At 40.6% G+C, this 23,150-nt stretch overlaps 1 protein-coding gene across 1 annotated transcript; it reads left to right on the forward strand.

Moving 5' to 3' along the window:
- The first annotated feature begins 14,647 nt into the window (after window positions 1–14,647).
- olfml3a (olfactomedin-like 3a) lies at window positions 14,648–21,139 on the forward strand. The gene is made up of 3 exons (XM_034536525.1): window positions 14,648–14,937; window positions 16,367–16,694; window positions 19,512–21,139. Exons 1-3 carry the CDS (start codon window positions 14,827–14,829, stop codon window positions 20,294–20,296), a joined length of 1,224 nt encoding a protein of 407 aa, XP_034392416.1. The 5' UTR covers window positions 14,648–14,826; the 3' UTR covers window positions 20,297–21,139.
- Window positions 21,140–23,150: the final 2,011 nt, after the last annotated feature.

Below are 23,150 nucleotides of genomic sequence, written 5' to 3' on the forward strand. Positions count from 1 at the left end.
CAAGCTGAGTGATTGCAATTACATCTGCCGAAATGCTAAGAGCAACTGCCTTTTCTCTTTTCCTTCAGAAAAGTGATGTATTATGAATAGCCCCATTGTGAATCTGTGAGGTTTCTGTCTGCCCAGTAAACCAACATAGTTGTGTAGCTTTAATGAGGCCTTAATTATGAGATTCCTCTACCTTAGTGACTGACTCATTGAGTGACTGCTTTAAGCAAATCCCTAAGGCGAAGGGACACTAGAGATACATGTGACACAATACATTATGCTTTGTTTACAAACTCAAAATTCAAGCCAAATCCCTTCTCTTTATTATTAAAAGTGCAGCAGTTTGCTCGCAACACTCAAGTCAAGCGTGTTTATAAGAGGTGACCATAGTTGGAGCCTGATTATGAGGAGGATGTGACATTTTGGCAAGAAGCCAGCCACCGGCCTGCACCCTGTGCATTCTGTCTTTCTTCTCTATTTGTCAGCACTTCCAAACATGGCTACCTGCAGAGAGGAACAGACAGTGATACTCTCACGTAGGGATGCCAGGCTCCTGTGTATTATGTTTTAGCATGCCTTGGATTTTTTCACAGTAGCCTAAGTTACTCCAAACAAAGCCAAGCAGTCCGAGTCCTGCTGATACAGAGGCGGCCCTAAACAAACCTGTTGCTGTGATACCATCCCAAGTGGAGAAAAAGATGAAAGATAAATGCAATGCAGTGGAGCTTATTAGTTGCAGTTTTTTCACACTAAGATTAAATGTATTTGTGTATATGGATACAACTTTCTAATCCAGCATATTCTATAAAGCCTTTATCAGCTGCAATTAATGACCTTACTTATGTTAGATAAATAATGTACTCGTAAAAACATGAAAACTCTCGAAAACCTTCGCCAGACTAGCCGCCAGATGGCCAATCAGAACCGTAACCATTTGAGGTCAATGCCTATAACCTCAACCATCTCGCCAGAGTTTCGCAAATGGAGGATTACCATCTAGACATGACTAGGTATTGAGAGGTACGGATTTATTGAAGAAATTGTACTTGCTTGATTCTTGTTGTTCTGAGTTTGGATTCATGGTTTAATGCACTTATTGTAAGTCGCTTTGGATAAAAGCGTCAGCTAAATGACATGTAATGTAATGTAATGTAATTTGGGTTTTCCAGGTAATGGATAATCCTATTCCAGCATAAAGCTTCTTTTATAGCTAACTCATTAGAGCAGCCATAATCAATACTTTCATATTAGACAATGGACAATGGACAATGGAGCAGAAGTACATGAAAGATTTTAGCGCTACTGAGCTTAACAACATTTTTCATGTCAACAAACTGCACACTACCTGCAATTAGCAACTACTCTGTAAGTGCTAGATGTGTAATCAATAACCGTCTAAATTCTCGTTAACAATTTTAAAAAGTAAGATTATGTCAGTGGGGTGTTCAGAGCATGTGTCTGCTGCCTCTAATGCTGCGTTCACACCAAAAGCTTTTTTCTCCACTATAATATACCAAATTATTTGTGGGTGCATTATTAAGAAGTTGGTGCAACAGTATTTATTTTTTTTTTTTACTTTTGTTTGTTATTTCAACACAAGGGCAGAACAAAGTGATTACATTTGAAAGATTTGGACATTTTGAGTGAGTAGATTTAGCACAGGTACGCTGTGGTTACCTCATCCAGCTTGACTTAGCTCACTTGAAGTGCAGTCACCGTGGTTCGATTACATTGTTTTTATTTTTTTCCAAACATATTGTATTTCTATACTTTTTGGATGGAAAAACCAATGTCAGAATGCCAGATTAAATCAATTTGAGCTTTTAAAGGGCACAACAGAGTAACTAACAGCTAAGAATAATAGCTAAAGCTAACTTACTGTTGGTGTGTGATTCACAGTGTATTTTAATGTTAATAGTATTTTGAATGCAGGGCTTTTACTTGTAACAGGGTATTTATATCTTGTGGTATCACTTTTTCTTAAGTAAAAATTCTGAGTGCCTCACCACTGGTTAACACTGTATTTCATCGATTAGCTGTCATCTGTGTCATCTTGTCACTGTGCTTTAAATGGAAAGAGACAGATATTTATCCACATCTATTTTCGGGGTGTAGTGTAGTTTCTGCCTCTTTGTTGTTTGGCTCAGCAACTTTCCCAGAAGAAGAAGCACACAGATTGTATCTTTATACTGTTCCTGCAGGACATTATTCTAATATACCTGTGCAAATTGAGTGCCATGGCCACTTTTCTGTATCCCATATACAAACTGAATGTGTCATTTCTTCCTCTGAGTAATCTTGCATTAATGGTGTCTGGGCGGTTTCAAAATCAGACGCAGCTATGTAAGTACTTTTAGCAATTTAGTTCTCAAATTGCGGCTGTCATGTGCAATTGAGGCTTCCCTCAATCACACATGGCCCCTAAAAAGGTTGTGTCTCATGTCTCTGTCATGTCTACATCTCTGCACCTTTAAAGGTTCACTCAGCAACCTCTGGTGCAATTACACAAAAAGTGATATGAGGACAAGGGATACATTAGAAACACTGGTCCAGCTTGACAACACGCACACACACACACCTCATAGCATGGACAGGCAGCAGGAAAGAGTCTGTTGTAGTTGCAGTGGAGACGGTGGGTTTTAATGACACGGTATCTCTCAGAACGCTGTTCACATAATTACACTCTGTCTGACGTGGATCTGTCATTGGCATTGATTGTTTGTCCTGATGCCCACCTCCTTGGGGGAAAAGTGTGTGAGTGTAGAGGAATGGGAGGGTTAGGGTGGATGTTTGGATCTCCTCGAACTGGACAGGTTGCATTCAGGAGCCCATGGGAGGCCCAAACTGGAGCCATTGGTAAGATTGGTATCGTGTTAATGGCTCCACAGGCTCCAAGACACATAGCAGCTAAACCATAAGAGGCACTGGAATGTGGAGCTCCCTTGAATCATTGTCATAATTAGGGACAATTGCACATGCAGACCCAAGACCTATTGTGCTTATTTGGAAGCTGCTTTGTCTGACTTTTCTCCTGCTTCTCTATACAACAGTGTGTGTGTTTCAAGGAATAGTTTGACATGTTGGTAAATGCGTCATTAGATTTTTTTTGCCGACAGTCAGATGAGAAGATTTGATACCACTCTCATTCCTGTGTTTTTCATATAAGGCGACAGCGAGGCGACAGTTAGCTTAGCTCAGCATGATGACTAGAAACAGGTGGAAACAAAGAGACAGCTCTGTGCAACTTGTCTTTTTTGTCATTTTGTTACGGATAAAACCAGGGGTTGCTCTGGTATTGAAGAAAACGTAAAAAATATTGATGGACTCAAAGGCTAAGGTGCACATTTACTTCTATGATTTCTAAGCGGATATCATTTATTTGCATGGGCGATAATGATATTCTCAGAAAGAGTAAGTCAAACTACATTTAAGGATGTGCATCATGTACAGGTATGTGTGTTCAGATCTTACTTAGTTATGAGCCTTAGAAGGGGTCCGATCCGTGAGCCAAATATCTTCATTGAATCATGAGCTATTTGTCAGCCTGCTAATATCCATCTGTTTAAACTTACAATTCCCCAAACGTCCCATTTATAGCAGTTTGTTCTCAGGCTTCCTTATGCAACAGCAGCACTAAGCTCAGTTGTTATGAAAATACATGTCAGACATCAAGTGTAATACATGCCTGCCCATATGAGATAATAAGGCCTTAAATAGAACTATTGACACTAATAAGGGTAAATATCCCTCATTATCTTTTCCCAGAGTGATAACAGAGGATAGAGCGTGGCGGAGCAGGTGAGGTGACTCAGACATGGGGGCTCCTGGGAATAAAAACAGCAGACCTGGTCATGTTCTGTGCCAGTAGTTCAGTTCTGAGGGACGACTCTGAGGTTGATGAAGTGGATAAGATAAGGTCTTGCAGTGATAAGGCTGAGGGGCCCCAGAGTGATGAAGCAGGAGGTACATGATTGGCGTCACTGCTACTTGAGAAAAAACTTGTGTTTAGACCAATAACTGCACAACTATACAGCTTATTTTGTTTAATTCATTTAACATTTTCATAACAGAAATCAGTGTCTTCCCTTGAAATGTAATTTCAGACAATCAGTCATTAATACTGATTCACCAGATTTTGTAATGTGCTTGTGGATTCATTTCAAATCCACAGATTAATTTACTATATTCATCAACAATCTTCCATCAGTCAGATTGTAGTGTTCATCTGTGAGCGGATGACATATTTATTCATACATAAAATCTAATGTTAATTACATTTAGTATTCACTTCACAAGTTATTCAAATGTTTTGTGTTTTTTAAAGCCGTCAAATACAACATTTCCCTTTGAAATGGAGTGAAGTAGAAGTGGAAAGTGGCACGGAAAAAGAAATACAAGTACAAGTGCCTCAAATTTATACTTCAGTACAGTAAATGCACTTTGTTACATTCCACCACTGTGGTGTAAAAGCAATGCAACAAGCCTCACACTGTCAAATAGAGGCACAACTTAAAAACATATGAAAGCAGCAAAGTTATTCGCTGAACAAATTTGTGTGATTGACGGGAAGCAGCAAGTTAACGAGAAACAAGATGTTTTTGATCTCGTCCCTTTTCTTTCTCTCTCTCTCTTCTCCATCCCAGTCTTGTTAGCGTGTTAACTGTGAATCTCAAACACGGCCACACCATGATGCCTCGCCACATACATTCGCCTTCGGTTTGGGTGAAACCACCCTTGGGGTGATGATGGCTTTTGTGCCCTTGCAGGCTCTTGAGGCACGGGCCATTTGAACCTCTACCCACTCCTCCCTCTGCAGCTCGACTCTCGGAAACACCTCCGCCAGTGTCAGACCAGCCCTTTCTCACTCTGCAGGGAGAGCCGGTGTGGTTTTTCATTACACAAATCAAGACTGTCAAACGATTGTGTATATCCTGGCGGGGACTGATCCAGTAGGCTCATAAATGCCCAGGCGTCTGCCATCCATTTGTTCACATGTGTGATCTCATATATCACACTTGTCACTCTTGGGCAGCTATAATCTCCCAGAAGCTTTTAGTAGAAATCCTGCCGACAGTGTTTTTTAAAATGCCCTGTTATTATTCATAATAGAGCGCACACATTTGTGAGAAAGATGAAGACACGCAGAATAACTGTAAGGACAAAAATAACTTATAATAAGTCCTTCCAACAAAATAATCAGATATCAACTGAGTATTTCACTTTTTATTGCCTGTTGCTAAGACCGTCGCCTAAAAAGCTGGTGTATTACCACCTTAAGATGCAGGGATATAATGAGATGACATGTGGGAAGAGGTATTCAGTATGAAAGGATAAACACAAAACAGCAGTGTACTTTCACACAGTTCACAGACTGCAAACTATAATCTTCCAAATCCTGTCAAAATCCTGGGGATGTATGTTTCCCTATTAAATATAGGCACTAGCTCACTGTATGTACCTTCTTTCTCCCACTGCTGTGTGATTAGCTGCATTTGAATGAGAAAGAGCATCTTTGAATGTTTTGGCAGGGCAATAAAACCGTTAAAAAAGTAATATTTGTGGACGTAACTCTTCTGCCTTGAGACAGGTTTACAGTCTCGTGCTGGCAGGATGGATTCTTGAAATAAACTTTCCAGACCCAGGGAGTGAAAACAACTCCCTTTCTTTTGGGAGGGAGACGAGGCTCGGCCCGATATTCATCAGTGGGGATAACCTCTGACCCCAGAATCATATGATGCTGAGTGCTGAAGATCCCGGTGCAGCCAGACAGTCTGTCTGAGACGCAATCTTTCTCTCTCTCTCTTTCTCTCTCTCTCTCTCTCTCTCTCTTCCCAACACTTTTTTTCTCTCTGTCTCCCCCTTATTCCTCTTTCCTCACCTTTCCTGCTGCCTTGGGGACTGTATGAAAATGGTTACGCTGTGAAAGGGTGCTGAAACTCCACAGAGTTGTTACTAATAATTTCTTTGGACCCTCCCGTTGTCTTCCTCGCCCAAAACTGCAACACCATCCCTCAACATTTAAAAATGCCACAATAATGAATAGATTCATCTCTTTTTAACATTAATACTGATCTCAATAGCTGTACATTCTGCACATATATAGACCACACAAGCACAACAAATGTTGTTTACTTTCCACATTCATTTTGTATGGTTTTTTTTAAGAAAAGTTCCGGTTGTTTGTTATTAGTATTAGAATTGAGTAGAAACATAATACTTTACAAAAGTTGAAAAATAATTATTAAATGTACTTAGGTAGGCTACAACTGTGCAGTACTTAGTTTGATCATTTATACTTCATTCTACTTTATATTATATAATATTTCATACTTTTTACACCACTACATTTACTTTGCAGATTTAGATTATTAATATAACATAGAAACCAACTAATAAATTACGGTATATTATTATAGGTTAAGCTACTCAACAGTATATAAGCAAGATTATTAAATAAATTATCCCCACCTTTACCAACTACAGTATTAACACATTAATGCATCACTAATCGTAATCCAGTGATATAATTAATATTTTTCAGAAATGGGCCATTCTGCACAGTGGGTACTTTAACTGTTAGTACTTTAAGTATATTTTTATCATAACTTTCAAATTCAGGAATTTTCCTTAAAACAGATCATTTTGACACTGTATTATTGATATTTTTATTTCTACCTCTGGCATACATAACCCTTCCCCTTTTCTGACCCCCTGTTAATGCCCATACAGTCCCTTACTTGCCTATGTCTCCAATTTGCATCCCTATGTCTTGGAACACAGAATAAAGTTAAGCGCAGGAAATGTGAAAGAAATGTGAAATCTCAGATACCAGCATGCAGACAAGACGGTGGGCTCTCACCGCTCCAAACAATTACCATTAGGTAGGCCATGACAGAGCTTTTCCACACCGTGCAACAGACTGAAACAGCTGCTGACAAGCCCATTTCTCCTGAGCCCCGCTCCAGCCTGTCGTGATGCTCTGATTATGACACTGGTTTTCGGGTAAGGTATGACCTCGAGATGATGGCCTGATGAACAAATACCTGATGGGCTTCCTACAACATTTGATTTAATTTAATTGAGGTCTCGGAAGTGCTAAATTTTTCAGTGCGATCACAGGCTTGAACCTAACATGAAGCAATGTAGGTTGTGGTTGATTTATTGGAGTTTCTCCTTTTATAAGAGTCACACAATAATTACAGAGACACTATTGATGAATCTCATAGGTGCATTCATACTAATCCAGACATGGAGTCACTAAACATGTAATTACCATATAAAAGAAGTATGCCCCATTTACAACAGCAGATAATGTGATGATTTTCACAAAGATAGGTGTTTATGCAATACTCATGTTGTTTAGAGCATACATGATGCACTTGAGCAATTATAACTGTAATTTAATGTTCTCATCCGCAGACTATTACCTCAATTTTGTTGCTCTGGTGTTGACATAAAATACATGTATGGTGGCAAAACATGATGGTTAGTTTTGATGAAAAAGGGGCTTGCAGGTGGGTTGCAAGTGGCTGTGTCACCCCTCCCTATGTTTACGGGCAGAGGAGGCCAAACCCCATGCATGCATTTCTGTTCCCTTCATAATTTGGCAACCGTAAAGTTTGAGACATTTCACTCAAGTGAGTCATGGGTTGAGTGCAGCCCTGTGCCAAAGAAGTGTTGGATTTGAGTGCTGCGGTGTTCAGAATGAGGCGTAGAGCGTGAGGTGACATGTTTTGCTGGTATAGGGGATATGGGAGATACTCCTGTAATGAGTGCTTTGTGAGATAATGGTATGCACAAGCCTGCCTCCTGCTATGTTTCCTCACTCAGCTCCAGAGGCACAGAACAATGCCGAAACATGTCATGTAGACAAGCTTGGGAGGCATGCAGCGCTTGAGGAGGGGTTGGCGGAGCGTGTTGGCAATATAATCAGATTTTTACATGGCACATGATTGTGTTGTATTGAATACAACTCCAAGTACTCCTGACAGCTGTGGAACTCTATTCCACATGATCAAAATACTTAGCACAAGTTCCCCACTTGTATCTTCCATATACACAGTACAGTATGTTGAAGGCCAGGTTCCCAATTTTTTCCGGTTCTGTCTTAAAAAAAAGAGCACAGCACATGCAGGGGTTAATAGGGATTTGATAAACACGCTCTATATATGTTATTGTCTTGGGTTTTGTTTAGTCAGTTTCCTGTTTTATTTTTTTAACTTTTGTCATTGTTCTCATGAGTTTTACCTGTGCCTCGTGAGCTCTGCTGTCGCCTGTCTCTCGTTATCTTCCTGTTTTCTTGTATATTTAGTCCATGTGCTTCCATTGTCTTATGTTGGATCATCTCTCACCTGTGTTGCTCTTTGGTGCCTTTAGTTATCTGTTTTTGATTTAAAGTTTTTGCTTTGAATCCTCCTGCCTGATGTGCATTTGGGTCCTTTCCCTGCTGCCTGCACTGTGAGAGAATCAACCAAAGACATGGACCCAGCAGATGTTGTTTTTGTTAAAGAACTTTCTGACTTATATTTTACTGGTGTGCCTGTATGTGGACTGGTCGGTTAAGCATGGCTGTAGCACAGAGGTAGAGCAGGTTGTGCCATCGGTGTGTGAATGTGAACTAGTTGAGGGAGCTGATGGGCAGATGGCACCTTGTATGGTAGCCTCTCCCATCAGTGTATGGATGTGTGTGTGTGTGTGTGTGTGTGTGTGTGTGTGTGTGTGTGTGTGTGTGTGTGTGTGTGTGTGTGTGTGTGTGTGTAGTGTAGTGTACAGCGCTTTGAGTGGTCGGAAGACTACAAAGGCGCTATACAAATTGAAGCTTGGTAGGGTCAACGACTTCAACTCAGATGATGATGAACAGTGTTCTCATATAATATATATATATATATATATATATATATATATATTGATGTAGTGTCATAATTAAACTCTGATTAACAAGAAAATTCTGATTATGCACTTCATATGAAAGAAGGTTGCCGACCCCTCGTCTAGACCAAGAAGCAGTATGGCTGACAGCTGTGGCTGGCTGTGACGGCATTTCCTTGGATATTCTCTCACATACTGTGTCTTTATTTCCAGCGGTCAAGGTCCCATTGCAGTGCCCACCATGGATAAATGCTGCTTTTGTCAAGAGTTTGCACCCTGTGAGCAGCTGTCCTCAGACCCTCAGGCACTCTTCTGCTCAGCAACCCAAGCAAGTGCATGTCGGCTGTCAGGGCAGCAAGAAATTCATTCAAGTTGAGAGACAGTTTTCATTATAGCGCACGGCCAACTTTGGATATGTTGGAAAAGATATTTCTCTCAAGATGCCTGCTGTGTGCAATAAATTAAAACAAGACACACCTGCGTACTGTGTGTACATGATGAGTGCCTCATTGGAATCTGGCTAGGACACATCTCAAACCATTTCACAATACCTGATACTAACATGACTCACTGATGCTCCGTGGATGTTTCCAACAGTTGGTTTGTCGTCCCACCAAGCTGGTCACTTTTCAAGAACACTGCATATTCTTCCAATCCCCCAAAAAAGGAGAAGATGTGTTTATCTACAACATAGATCTCAGCGGCTGATTAAATACGGGAGATGCCACGAAGCCTGGCAGAGCAAGCGTGTCACTAATAAGGCCTTGACTATTACCTGGACTGACAACCAGAGAATGGGAGGAGAGGGGCCGGCTCCACACTGCTCAGCCAGCCAGAAAGCCTCCAAGTGGCAGGGCTAACGCAGGTCAAGTGATTTGGCGCCTCGGGTGTATTAAAGCTATTTACAAGGGACTAAAGGATTTACGTTGCTTCACCCATTCAGTCTGTGCTTTTATACGACCTGGCACCAGGCTGCTAAGTTTTCTCTCAATCAATACAAAAGGGTAATAAAGAACGTTGCCTTTAACGGGTGTTTGGCTTTTTGTTCAGTTGCAGAGGGAAGGAGGTTTTTATGGGTGGCTGCTGACGCCTGGTGTGATGGCAAACGTGTGAGATTACACAAGATCCTCGACGCACACACACGATAACACACAGAAACGCATGCATGTAGACGCACACAAATACGTAACCATAGTCAAAGTCTGGAGCATTTTCAAATTAGGGGTGGCACTTTGACCCCACCTACAACCTTCCTGTGGGCATCCATGAAGCTGCTGCCTAAACAGATAATGAAAGACAATTAAGTGAAACAGTTGTAATAATATGTAATATTTGTAATATAAGAGAAGTTATAATTGTTGTCAAACACTGTTTAAAACGTATTAATGTCCTTATAACTATACTCAACTTCAGTATAGTGTATACATAATTTATTAATTGTTTATGTGTTTATAAATGCTAAATAAGGGCTTTAAAATATTTATAATTGTATTTAACTTTAAGTTTGCACTTCGTAATAATCCATCTCTGAGCATATATAGTATTTAACCAAAAACGCTCTCTTTTCAGACATTCAGTTATTTTTTATTGAGGTAGATATTTTACCCCTAATGTTCTTTAAGCCCCTTTTAAGAACTTGAAAAACATACTTTAAATTGTTTTTATCATTTCGATACTTAATGACATAAAAGGTCTACCAAGGAATTTGACCTCTCTGTTTACATTTGTGATTTTCCACTTCCTTAAAACACTTAAAGAAGTGGAACTTCAAACAATGAAGACATTTCTGATCCAAGCCTCAATGAAGCCGAACAAATTCAATGGTGGAAAGTCAGAACATCAACTCGAATCCTGTACTTAAGTACAATTTGGGGGTTTACTTGAGTAGGCATATTTCCATTTCCTGGTACTTACTACTTCTACTCCACTGCAATATATACGGAATATATATATAGTTACTATAGCTTTTTTCAGGTTCATTTTGCATTGGAAAAGCATAACAAATGCAATACATGCCGGACGATTAAAGCATTAGTTCCCAACATTCCTGTCTAGTTGAGGCCTCTTGACACCTTTTAGATGTATATTTATTGTTAGCAGTACCATCAAAGAGACATTGCCCCTCCATACAACGGTTCATTTAAATAACAATTTGAGGCCTAAAGAGGTACAATTGTTAAATATTAGAAGATTAAAGAAAAGTCCCAAAAGTTTGAGTTTTTTCCCCTCCGTTAATCATCTCACCCCCTCAGATGTATCTTGTGACCCTTTGGAGCCGACCCCCGCGGTTACCTGACTGCATCTAAAGCTATTTATCTATTAAAACTAGCACCACCTCGAATATTAATCACTCTGTATTATCAATATATTATGTGAAATTTAGTAATAACTGCTATTTTTCTGTAGGACAAGTTTTTACTTTTAAAACTTTGAATATATTTGGTTGATGATACTTTTGTACCATCATGTAAAATTATGTAAAAAAGTATTTTTTTTCTTTTTTCTGAACACTTCTTCCATTCACCGTTGATGTTTTCCCATAAAGAGAGATGCTGCCATCTTGTGGTTATTTTGCAAAAGAACCATGCACGGTAGCACGTTATTACAGCTTACAGTGCCAAAGGACATTTCTCTCTCCTGTCCCCTGAATAAATTGAATCAAAGAGTCCCACCCTGAAACTGTCTGAGCTACAGTTCCAGCTCTTCACTGTGCACCAGCCTCGAGCTCAAAGGTTATGAGACTGCAATATGTCGATGTTTAGAAGAACATAATGAATCCTGAATGATGCTCTGCCCTTTGATCACATTACACTAGTCAATGGAGCAATTAAGCCAGTAATTAATAATAGATTCAAAATCCCCACTGAGTGGCTGGCAGTACAGGACACATGCTTCTTCATTGATTGAACAAAATGGAGAAAAAAAGGCCTAAATTACTGTAATTACTTACATCAATCAAGAACTATGATTGAACTATGGAAACAACCCCTCGGGCATACCACACACACACACACACACACGCACACACACACACACGCACGCACACACACACACACATACACACACACACACACACACACACACACACACACACAACAGACACGCACATGCACACACCATTTCACAGCCAGGACTGTCAATGCTCTCGCCTGCCAGCTCCAGACAGGCAATGTGTTCCAGATTAGATCAAAATCCAGGTTGCCCATTTTGATTTCTAAATGCAACTGTATGGTACTTTGTTACCATGACGACACTCACAGGCCGGTCTGCTGTCTGTTGGCATAAAAATAGACATTGGGTTGTGGCTCAGTTCAGGACTATTAGATGATAGCAGCCAGGAGACAATCAAAGAAAAGAATGATTAGACTTCAGTCAGCGGGCTGCATGAGTACCTGGCACCGGCCCTTAATCAAACTATGATGATACATCAACAAGCTGCGAGCCTTAAACCCGAACATCTCTGACTGTAGAAACAGGGATGGGGCTAGCGGAGCGGCGACCGAATCAACCTACATAGTCAGAAGGTAGTGAACAGGTCTACCACGTAAAGGGCCCGGGGCTCCTGGACCAGAGCCGCTGCACGAAGTGACTGTTTACGACCACAAACAACGAGACACGAAATAACTACAAAGACACACACTTAGGCCACAAAGAGACGCAAAACGTCTAAAGGAGACCCACAATCTCTAAGAAGAGATGCTAAATGCTGCTGCATCAATTGTAGTCGTGTTGTGTGTCTTTAAGTCTGAGTGACTTGCTCCTATATGACAGGTGGGCTTTTTCATGCATCAGGGGCCTGTAGACTCATAATCTGTCCATGTATGGGAGATACATGGAGTCAATACAAAATGTTTCTTACTGCTCCTGGGTTGAAAGGTCAGACATTGTCAGTCAGTGTGATCACTATGTAATCAAACCCTCATGCACTACTGGCCCGGCACTGAGCATCATCTACAGTAGATGCTGCGGACCAGAGAAAAGCAATCTCCTTCCAAGAAGCAAAGTGTTATTGACTTCAAGCTGTCAATGTGCGAGCGGGGCTGTATGTTTGAAACCAATAAGGCGAATCCACCCCGGGAACTAGTGAAGCCATAGATGTCTGACTCGTGTTTAATGGAACAAACTCGGCCATGCAAATTCCTTCAAATTCTAAATGCAGTTTGGAACAATTTCTACAGTTTTTCGTTCCCCTGAAAACACATTTTCTTAATAAAATAGCATTTTTGAACTCTCTCTTTATTTAATTACCTTATATTACCTCATTGTGTGGTTTTGTTTCATTGTGATGATGACGCAGATGATGGTCTTTTCATTGTTTGAGTATATTGTGTGTACTTTATTGACCTTATGAGCAGCAAAGGAAGTGCTGTGATTCTGTTACTTTGTATTTTAACATCCTAACGTACACTGTGAAGCACAGAAAGCTCTGACAGAAAATGAGATACCTTCGATCGGAGAGGCTCACCTGCAGCCAGTTACTCAGGGCTACCAGAGAGAGGGGGTGAGGTTGAAGCATGTAATACACAAACACAATATCCTTATATAACCTGGGGTTGCAACAATTTGTACTGTACATTGTCCAAAATAACACAATGGCTTTTCCCATTAACCCAAACCCTTTCATTGCCATGCTCTACCTGTCCACTAGATGCCTACACGTTTCCTGACTGCCCCAACCCACCTGTTCACCTGTTTCCAATTTCTCTTGTTAGCCTTGCAGGATATAACCGTGCCATTTTTCACCCATTCCCATCCAGATTGTCAACATTGCAAGGTTGTGCTTCCCTTGCCTCCACTTTGAACCTTGCACCCTGAAATCTGCAACCTGGACCTGGATCTGGATCTAGATGGCCCTGCATACCTGCCCGAACTTTCCCCTGCCCATTTCCTGTGGACTCTTTACAACTCTGTTTGGGCTTGCCAGGAAGCTCATTCTATCATGCCTTCAATAAATCCTTGAACTGTTGCTGTCTGCTCTGTTGTCTGTGTCCTCCTCACTCTGTTGCCTGTACTTACCGGCCTTGACAGGCACCATAACTAATTTAATTGCAGTATCCAGACTGTATCCCTGCAGTTATTAAGTTAGTTTAAACTTTGCGATAAGTAACAGTCGGCAGAGCTGTTTAGTTATGTTCTGTCTACAGTGCATCCAGAAAGTATTCACAGAGCTTCACTTTTTCCACATTTTGTTATGTTACAGCCTTATTCCAAAATGGATTAAATTCATTATTTTCCTCAACATTCTACACACAACAGCCCATAATGACAAAGTGAAAACTGTTTTTTGCAAATTTTTGCAAATGTATTAAAAATAAAGAACGAAAACATAACATGTACATATGTATTTATGGCCTTTGCCATGACACTCAAAATGTAGCTCCGGTGCATCCTGTTTCCACTGATCATCCTTGAGATGTTTCTACAACTTGATTGGAGTCCACTTGTGCTAAATTCAGTTCATTGGACATGATTTAGAAAGGAACACACCTGTCTATATAAAAGGTACCACAGTTGACACTGCATATCAGAGCATAAACCAAGCCATGAAGTCCAAGGAATTAGCTGTAGACCTCCGAGACAGAATTGTATTGAGGCACACTTTCCGGATGCACTGTATATAATCCCTGGTTATATGCCTGAGACGGTGTGTACAAAATGTGCACAGGGTTGAGTGGAGCAAGCACATTCACTTTTTGAAGACAGAGTGGTAAGAGGCACAAGGCTCCTCCCTAAGAGTTTGTGAAAACATTCCAGCAAAGTGAGAGCGGTCAAAGAATTGGGAACTCTCAGAGCGGCCTTTTACTTGCACTCTATCCTGCTCCCGTCTTTGCACATGTAGTTATACTGTATACAACGTGTTTTTATAGGTTGTGTGAAGCTCTGAGTACAGACCTGGGAGGGAAAACCTGAAGAAGCATCTAAACTCTGGACAAACAAAGAAACTCGTCTGTCCCCATTTATCGTCTCACAATGAAGCCGGTGTTTGTCCTCCTTGTTTCCACCGCCTGGACTTTCACTGGAGCCCAGGATTACTACCAGGGGCTGATGGATTATCTGGAGAACAGGTTGTTGGCTATTGAGGTAAGAGGCAATTACTGACACTTGATCAATATACTGTAGTTTTCCAGTTGTACTTTGGTAGGACTTTGCATACAATGTTAATCTGTATCTTTGGTACATAATAGTGACAGAAGTAAGAGAATAAACCATTTATTTTTAAAAAGTACCACAAAAGTATACAATCATACAAATAAAATCGACACAAATTACAATAAAAACTAGATCAAAAATATGTTGAATATATCTGTTAAAAAAAGAATATTGACCAAGGACTCTGCAAACGTTCCCAGTGTTAAGTCTAAATAATTTGTGCAACATGCAGAGATAGTAATCCAAAGAAAATGTTGGTTAATTTGACGCACTGCGACGTCTGAACAAACAATCATTAGAAATTAGAAATACAAGTTGATATAAGTTCCTGATTACTTTCTTATATGTGAATTGAATGTATCAACGAAAGCAGTCCAATTAATGCAATCTGTGCCCAGCTCATCAACTTCACAGGGGCCTCTGAAGGAATCAATGTGTGTAACGTGCAGCTTCTGTCCAACAACATTAGTTCCTTCCGTGTTTTAAAACAATGACACATCGGTAATGAGAAAAAGCTCAACCATTGCTGCTATGGTGTGAAACATCCCAACATCCTCACGGAAAAATGTGTTCTGCAAAGGTAGAATGGCGCTGTGTTACAACAAAATGCCTCAGGGAAGGAATCAAATTGCTGAGTTCAGTATTGTGATTTTAAAGTGAGGTTATGAGACAGAAAAGTGTGTGAAAGACTTTTGTGGGCTTAAGATATGAAATACATGTCTGCTTGCCTTTCAGTGAACTCATTTAAATAATTATTTTAATGTATTCTTTTGGCGTATATTTTCACCGTCTACATTTTTTTTCTTTCATCCTCCATGCGGCTGCAATGCAAAAATGACAATCTTAAAGCTGTTATCCGCATTCTATTTACAGCTAAATCCCACTATCTTCAACCCCCTGTGGTTTCCCTCCAGTCTCAACTCCAATATGCTGGTTCAACTTCTGCATTGATATGAACACGGCAATTTATCAAATATATTTTCATTGAACTTTCATTTCCATTTGACCACAGGCCCACAGCAAGCAAAGGGAGAAAATGAATCTTTGGCGGAGGAGACTGTCTGTTATTAAATCTTGCTCTAAATAATTTATCTCTCACCATGACTGTGTCAATCACACACTGAGAAACTGTATTAGATTTTTGTGAAAATATTAGAATACTAGAACACTAAAGTAAGTACAGTACACATTGTACCAGCCAAATATCAGCCTGTTAGTATACTGTGACTGTTGGTATACTGATATTAGTAATTAGCTCAAAGCACCACTAGCTTGAGAGAAAACTAATAAAAAAACGTATCCTACAGTTTATTCTAACCCTTTATTTCAACACTTGTTTTGCTCTGCTCTCATTTGGAAGGACCGCATGCAGTTGTGGCATGAGCAATCCCATCGCTACCACACAGAGCTGCTGGATTTCAAAAAGCTAACCGTTGAGACCATGGACGGCCTGAGAAATCAACACAGCGTGATGTTCAAAGACCTGGAAGGAGCTGCAGTCCGAGTGGACCGGGTGGAGCGAGAAGTGGACTACGTGGAGATCCAGACTTCCCCTCGGGCCTGTGCCAATAAGGCAGACAAGGTGGTAGAGCAGGGAGCCTGGAGGCTGAAGGAGAGCAGAGGACAGGAAGAGGAAGAGGAAGATGAGGAAGATGAAGACTGGGAGGAGCTGCACTCCAGAGTCTCTGGTGAGCTGCAGGGAAGTACATACACACTTATGCCAAACGGGCTCCATGGGATGGCTGCGTTTGATCTTTAATTTCCATTCATGACGCAGCCCTGGCACGATCAGAACCTATGGGATGTATGTATGTCTGTCTGTCTGTCTGTCTGTCACTAGGCTCTAAACCAGCTGCCTCTGGAAAATGGGAAACAAACACATTGCTGTTACAAGTCATTTAAGCAAAGTGCTTTGAGTCAGTGGGCAGAATGTTTTCCAGGAGAAATGTGGCCTGATGCAACTCATTGAATTCAGTAGCGCTACTCCCCTGCATGCGCCGTTTGAGCACATCATTTGTCTTTATAATCTTCAGATCCCAAGGTGTGCTGCTACAAACAATGCTGTGACGCTCATTGGCTCTGCATAATACAGGGACTTATAACGCTTTTTTAAAGCGTGATGTGGAAAGTTGTAAAACACACTTTCATTTATTCCATGATATATCGTCATATTTCACTGAATGTGCTCATCAGAGGTTCTGCATATGATATACAGAGCATTAATATAGCAGCAAACAACTATTTGCTATTTAAAGATATACAAATGAGTAATGGTAGAATTAAGTAATTCTCCCATGTGTGTGTTGTAATCAGAGCTTGTCTGTGTTTTGATTAAATGGCCGGGCCGGCCGAGTGAGCGTGCATGTGAGCGCGCCTAATAGGCTAGCTCATGGCTGCCGCTCTGCTGCACTATACTGGGGTTACAGCTGATGCCCACGCTCCATGTCTATTGACATTGGGAGGCAATTGACATGCTATGAATTTCCCATTTGGCTCCTTGAATCAAAAGATCAATATTTTGATTTAGTTCCAAAAGCAAATAGAAGGATCATTACATTCATTTGGTACCATTTATACAGACTGTTTGTTCTTGCAAAACCAAGTGAAAACAAATGTAGATTTCTTCATTATTCACGCTGGCTTAAGACAATCAATAACACATACATTTAATAATGATCTAGTTTTATCATGAATTGTGTGTTCAGAATCATAATGCCGGTCATAGTCTACAAAATCAAGGGAGAGTTCTCTCATTCAAAGTGAATGATGGTGCAATGCGGAGCAAAGGCTTCTCTATTAGTTTCTGTTTGTAAGATCTCCTGTGCAATCTGGAGCTGTGTCTCTGCGGAGAGGAGGGACAGGAAGCTGCCCTGAGGTCAGCGGTGTTACTCTCCAAGCTCATGTTCGCTCTGAACACAGTGAACCATTGTAAATGTTCAAGTGACCCAAATCGCTTTACAGCGTTGTAGGCGACCCATTTCAGATGTGAGTGCAATGTTAATTTTGCTCCAGGGCGCATTGAGGGGGGGGGGCATCCTTTGTTTGTGTGTTTTAGTGAAAGCATTGTATAACTCTTTCTTTTTACAGAGAGCATCTTAATGCTGTCTGTGTGCTGCACTCATTCCTCCTCATTATATATAACTTTGTGTCCAATTTTCCCCACTGTTTGTTTTTTCCTTTGATTTGGAGAGACACATATTCACTGCTTGATGTTTTTCTAATGTTACAGGAGGTTGCAAATACACATTTCATCTCAGGAAAGTCACTTTACAGAAATATCCCAATGGAGCTAATTGTGCCTGCTGGGGAATTCTAAATTATTATAATTATATTAACTTCACACTGAAAAAAAAAAAAATATATATATATATATATATAATTATATTATTTGTATAATTTTTCACAATAGATAGATATGTAATTGATCTGAGGTGCAACATCTGAATGCAACATGCAGTTCTCCCCTGTTTTCTCTTGATAGGTTTTAAAGCCTTAAATATTTATTTAATGACTGAATAAAAAACAACCAGGTTTTATTTATTACGAGATCTTGATTGTCTGTGCCCTGGCAACATTAACATTACAACCCAACTGTCATCACATGCTAATTATGACAAGTCTCCCACTAGAATACGTTGTTCAAAGAACTATTTTTTGTACAAAGATATTGTGGCGTAATGTCTACCTGAGAAGATAAAGCAGTTGTACTCCAAGCTTCTCCTCGCTTTGTTGACGTAGTAAAGCCAGCCGCGTGTGATCGAGCTCCACTGGTCAGTTCATGGCCGCCCCTCTGCACTGTGTTCATATGGCTGTTACATCTGATAGAGTCGTGGAAGCGTAACACCAACCCGGTCTCACTCCCAGCTTGTCAAATACCATGGGTTGGTCAGTGCCCCTCGCCGTCTGATGCCAACACATCCACATCATAATTATATGGTCGGAGCAACTTACTAGTATGAACAGTGAGATATGCCACATGTATGATCAGATGGGTCAAACAAACATAGGAGCCTTTGTCCGGGAGACTTCTGTTTGTGACCTGTGCAAAACTAAAAGGCAGGGTTAATATTTTGTCACGTTAGTAGTTAGTGTCATAGTCACATGACTCACGAGAGTCACTAGTCACGTGGCGCTTCAACCTGCATGCCGTTGAGACGTATTAGAAATGCTCCCCATCTCATACGTAGGACCTCTTTAAGGCCTGTAACCTCGACCACTTCTTAGTATTAGCAATGTGGTGCTACATGAGCAAAGGTTTCCGCCAAAGTAAAAACTGTTTTGGTTATTTGACGCATTTAGTTTTTTATCCCGCCTGCCTTTCTGTATTTATATATATATATATATATATATATATATATATATATATATATATATATTTTTTTTTTAAGGTGAATAAGAAATCAAGTTAAAAGTGAATAATGTGTCTCCTTATGTGAAACAAAATCACTGGATATTGATCTGAATTGACTGTTTGACAAACATATTCTCTTTGTATTTTATTGCAGACTGTGTGGAAATCATCTCTGGCATCAGATCAGTGAAGATCCTGAAGAGAGTGGGCAGTCCCAAGGGCATGTGGACCAGAGACCCCAGGTCGTCCAAGGTGTATGTCTTTAACGGGACATCGGGGGACAACCTCTTCCAGTTCAACTCCGTACGAGACTTTTCCCGCTCTCCTGGCGTCACCAGCAGCCGACATATCCGGCTTCCCTCTGACTGGAGAGGTCCTGGCAGCACCGTCTACGACGGCTATTTGTACTACATACAGCAGGAGGAGAATGCTGACGTGCAGGTGGTCAAATTTGACCTGCTGACTGGCTCGGTGACAGACGCCGCCATGTTCCCCGTGGAGAGCCACGCCACTGTCTACAACCTCAACCCAGAAACTGTTGCAGACCTAGCAGCAGATGACGAAGGCCTCTGGCTGTTGTACGCGACCAGTGACAGTGAACCGAACATCCACCTCGCGAAGATGGATCGCGCCTCGCTCGATATAGAACACATCTGGGACACCCGGTGCCCAAGGGAGAATGCAGAGGCGGCTTTCGTAGTCTGTGGGACTGTCTATGTGGTTTACAACACACGCCTGGCCAGCCGCTCCCGAATCCAGTGCCTTTTCGACGTCAACGACATGGTCAGCAGCGAGGAGGCCCCCCTGATCTACTTTCCCAGGAGGTACGGAGCCCACGCCAGTCTGAAATACAACCCGGAGGAACAACAGCTCTACGCCTGGGACGACGGCTACCAAATCATTTACAGACTGACTATGAAAACAAAACTCCTGGTGTGACAGCAGGGGAGTAGTGTCATGTTTTCAAAGGTAATGAGAAGAAATAGGAGCCGTACATTTACACATGCTGTGGCATCAGTCCTTCAGTGGCGTGGTAGAGTGAAGACGGCTCACCCATAACATCTCTCATTTTTAAGCAAAAGAAATAGCCTTTGAACTATTATTTATTCATTTGATTCTCTTTCTTTTTGTGTGTAATATACTAAAAGAAACATGAACATGCCACTAAGGGGCTGTGATGTCTGCTTTGCTATTACTGCTATGTGAGGTTTTGCGTCCTTCCCGCATTTAATTTGACCATTTGATTCGGACAAAATCTCATTTCCTTTGTGCCTGCTCCTGCTTGTTCAGCCCCTGGCGTTGTTGTTGTTGTTGTTGTTGTTGTTATTATTATATGCTGTGTTTTATTGCTCCAATACTCACCGCGGAGACCATTTTTGCATAAGTCTTTTAATCAAAGAAAAGAGAATCATATCACACAGAACTGATAACACATCACACCCTGTGGGAGATACAACAACAACAAACCTGCTGTTGATTTTCAGACTTGTTCAAACAAAAGAACGAAACAATTTGTGACTGAAATAATGTCTGATAGTTCAGTTTACTCTTATTGAAAGTCTTGATAATGATCTAGGAACTCATAATAGAGTTGTCTCAACTAACAACTGTTAATTTCAGTCACCAGAACATTTTCTCAAACATTTCTGTTATTACAAATACAAAATGTTCGATACAAAATTGGAAATTCAGTGCTATCATAACAGCTGGAAGGGATACAAGATTATATCAAGAAACATTACAATAGTAGGCAAAGCTAGCAGGTCTTGAAAGACTCCATAAACTGAGGCAATTGATTTAACAGGTTTCTTCTACTATGAAAACACACCACATTTTCAAATAAATATGACCTTTTGTAAAGCACATGTTTAAAAAACTTGGTTTCAACACTAAAATAAGATATTAGAAATCTATGAATGATGCCATTAGGGATGAATTTCACCATCAAAATAATTGTGTGAATGAGTGCAAATGTCAAACTGTCATGGAGGGTTGTCTGTGCCATAGTGGATTACGTCAAGCATGAACAATAATGCACTGACTCGTACTCGCTACAAGTGCCAATTAGAGAAATGCCACCGCTCTGTAGACGCTGACCCGTCCACCCACCAGCTGCCCCCCCCCCCCCCCACACACACACACTGAGGTACTAAACAACTCTCTCTGGGTACACGTACCCATAAAGGAAATGGCTAAAACAGATCCGGCTGCATCTGCTGAATGAATCTGCTCATGTCTTGACGTCTGACACCCCAAATTTCCCAAACTCTGTGATATATAGCATGGTCATTGTACAGCGGTTAGAGCTGTAATATCACTTATCCTCTGTCTGAATGAGGCACCAGAAGTCTAGACCGGTCCGAGCCACGAACAAAAAAAAAGTAACATATCTGATTTAAGTTGCTGTTTGAGATCATACGGCCGCTATTCAGAAAATGGTCCTCATTCCGTTAATGTTTAGCTTAACATTTCCTGGCCCGAATGTACTGATGTTATCTGCTTGCCAATTACAGCAAAACAAAACTACTCCTACTACTGGAGGGTAAACTGGAGGAAAATCCTGTAAATAGAAACCAAATGATTGTTTTATACTCACTGCAAAGACATGGAACCTCCATTATGTAATATTTTAATTAAAATCTTTTGATGCTTTACTGTTTTTTATCTGAGCAGATACAGCATCAGTTATATGACAGTTATCGTACCCTTAACTGAAATGTTGTGCATATTTTTTTTTACTAAAACATCTAATTATTGTAAAGAGAGCATATAATATTCAGGGTCCCAATAGAGGAATTATACTGGTGCAAAGATATCTGATACAAGTCTTTTTCTTAATCACATCAAATATCTACAAAAGTAAATTATTATCCATTATCCACATGTTGCAGATCGACAATTCTGAATGGTAAATTAAAACAGACGAACTTCCTGTACAACAGTATGAGAAGGAGGTAAGGGTGTGTTAAGTGTGCTCACAAGTTCCCTGTTTACAGAGCTCCATTGAGAAAAAGCTTGTTTCTGTTAATGCTTTCATGCATTTTCTTTTTAGTTGTGTTCAATGACCATTTGTGCCTTTGTCAGGTAATTTAAACATGTACAGCTTAACACTGCAGTCAATTAGCTCTGATGTCAATACCAATAATCCGGTTATTTCTTCTTTTCATATAACTTCTTGTCTTGGCTGCTCGAGAAATCACACTAAAGTTGCAAATTGTCAAGTTAAGAATGTTTCATGAAATATTTCTGCGGATCCAACCTCTCCTCCGATAATTGCTTATGTTCATGATGTACATAAGTACAGTGAACTTCGCTGAACCTTGGAAATTAATTTCAGTTTTGCTATTCATAAACAATAACGAGAATGGAGTGATTTTACATCTAATAGTGCCAAAATTCTACCGTTCAGTAATGTTTTTTTCTGCGAATACAGCACAAGCTGGACATATTTTAAATAGCTTCAGATCCCGTTTAAGTCTCTTTTTCTACCTCAGATGTCCCTGTGAAACCTCCGCTGTGAAACTTCCGCTGCTCTCATGGAGCAATATCTGATGTTCAAGTTTTACTATCAAATAGTCTCTGCGGCACAAAGCTAAATCTTCAGCGTCTAACAAATCTCCATGTGAGGACACCAAGATTCATTCAACTCAGCTCGGACATCTCAATAGGAAGGATGTCTGCAGACTGGATGTACAGCCAATCTCTTCTGAGGACAACAATGGCAGCTCTGATTCATCCCAACACCCACATTTCAAACCCTAAAACCCCAAAAGACTGCACTTCGCACAACTAA

This window comes from Cyclopterus lumpus, chromosome 7, assembly GCF_009769545.1.
Source record: "Cyclopterus lumpus isolate fCycLum1 chromosome 7, fCycLum1.pri, whole genome shotgun sequence".
Lineage (NCBI taxonomy): Eukaryota > Metazoa > Chordata > Actinopteri > Perciformes > Cyclopteridae > Cyclopterus > Cyclopterus lumpus.

Bases quoted from the DNA above. Each gene is read 5' to 3' on its own strand.
- olfml3a (XM_034536525.1), top strand. From the start codon at position 14,827: ATGAAGCCGGTGTTTGTCCTCCTTGTTTCCACCGCCTGGACTTTCACT. The intron at 14,938-16,366 runs GTAAGAGGCAAT...CTCATTTGGAAG, and splicing joins ACAGGTTGTTGGCTATTGAG to GACCGCATGCAGTTGTGGCA. The intron at 16,695-19,511 runs GTGAGCTGCAGG...ATTTTATTGCAG, and splicing joins GCTGCACTCCAGAGTCTCTG to ACTGTGTGGAAATCATCTCT.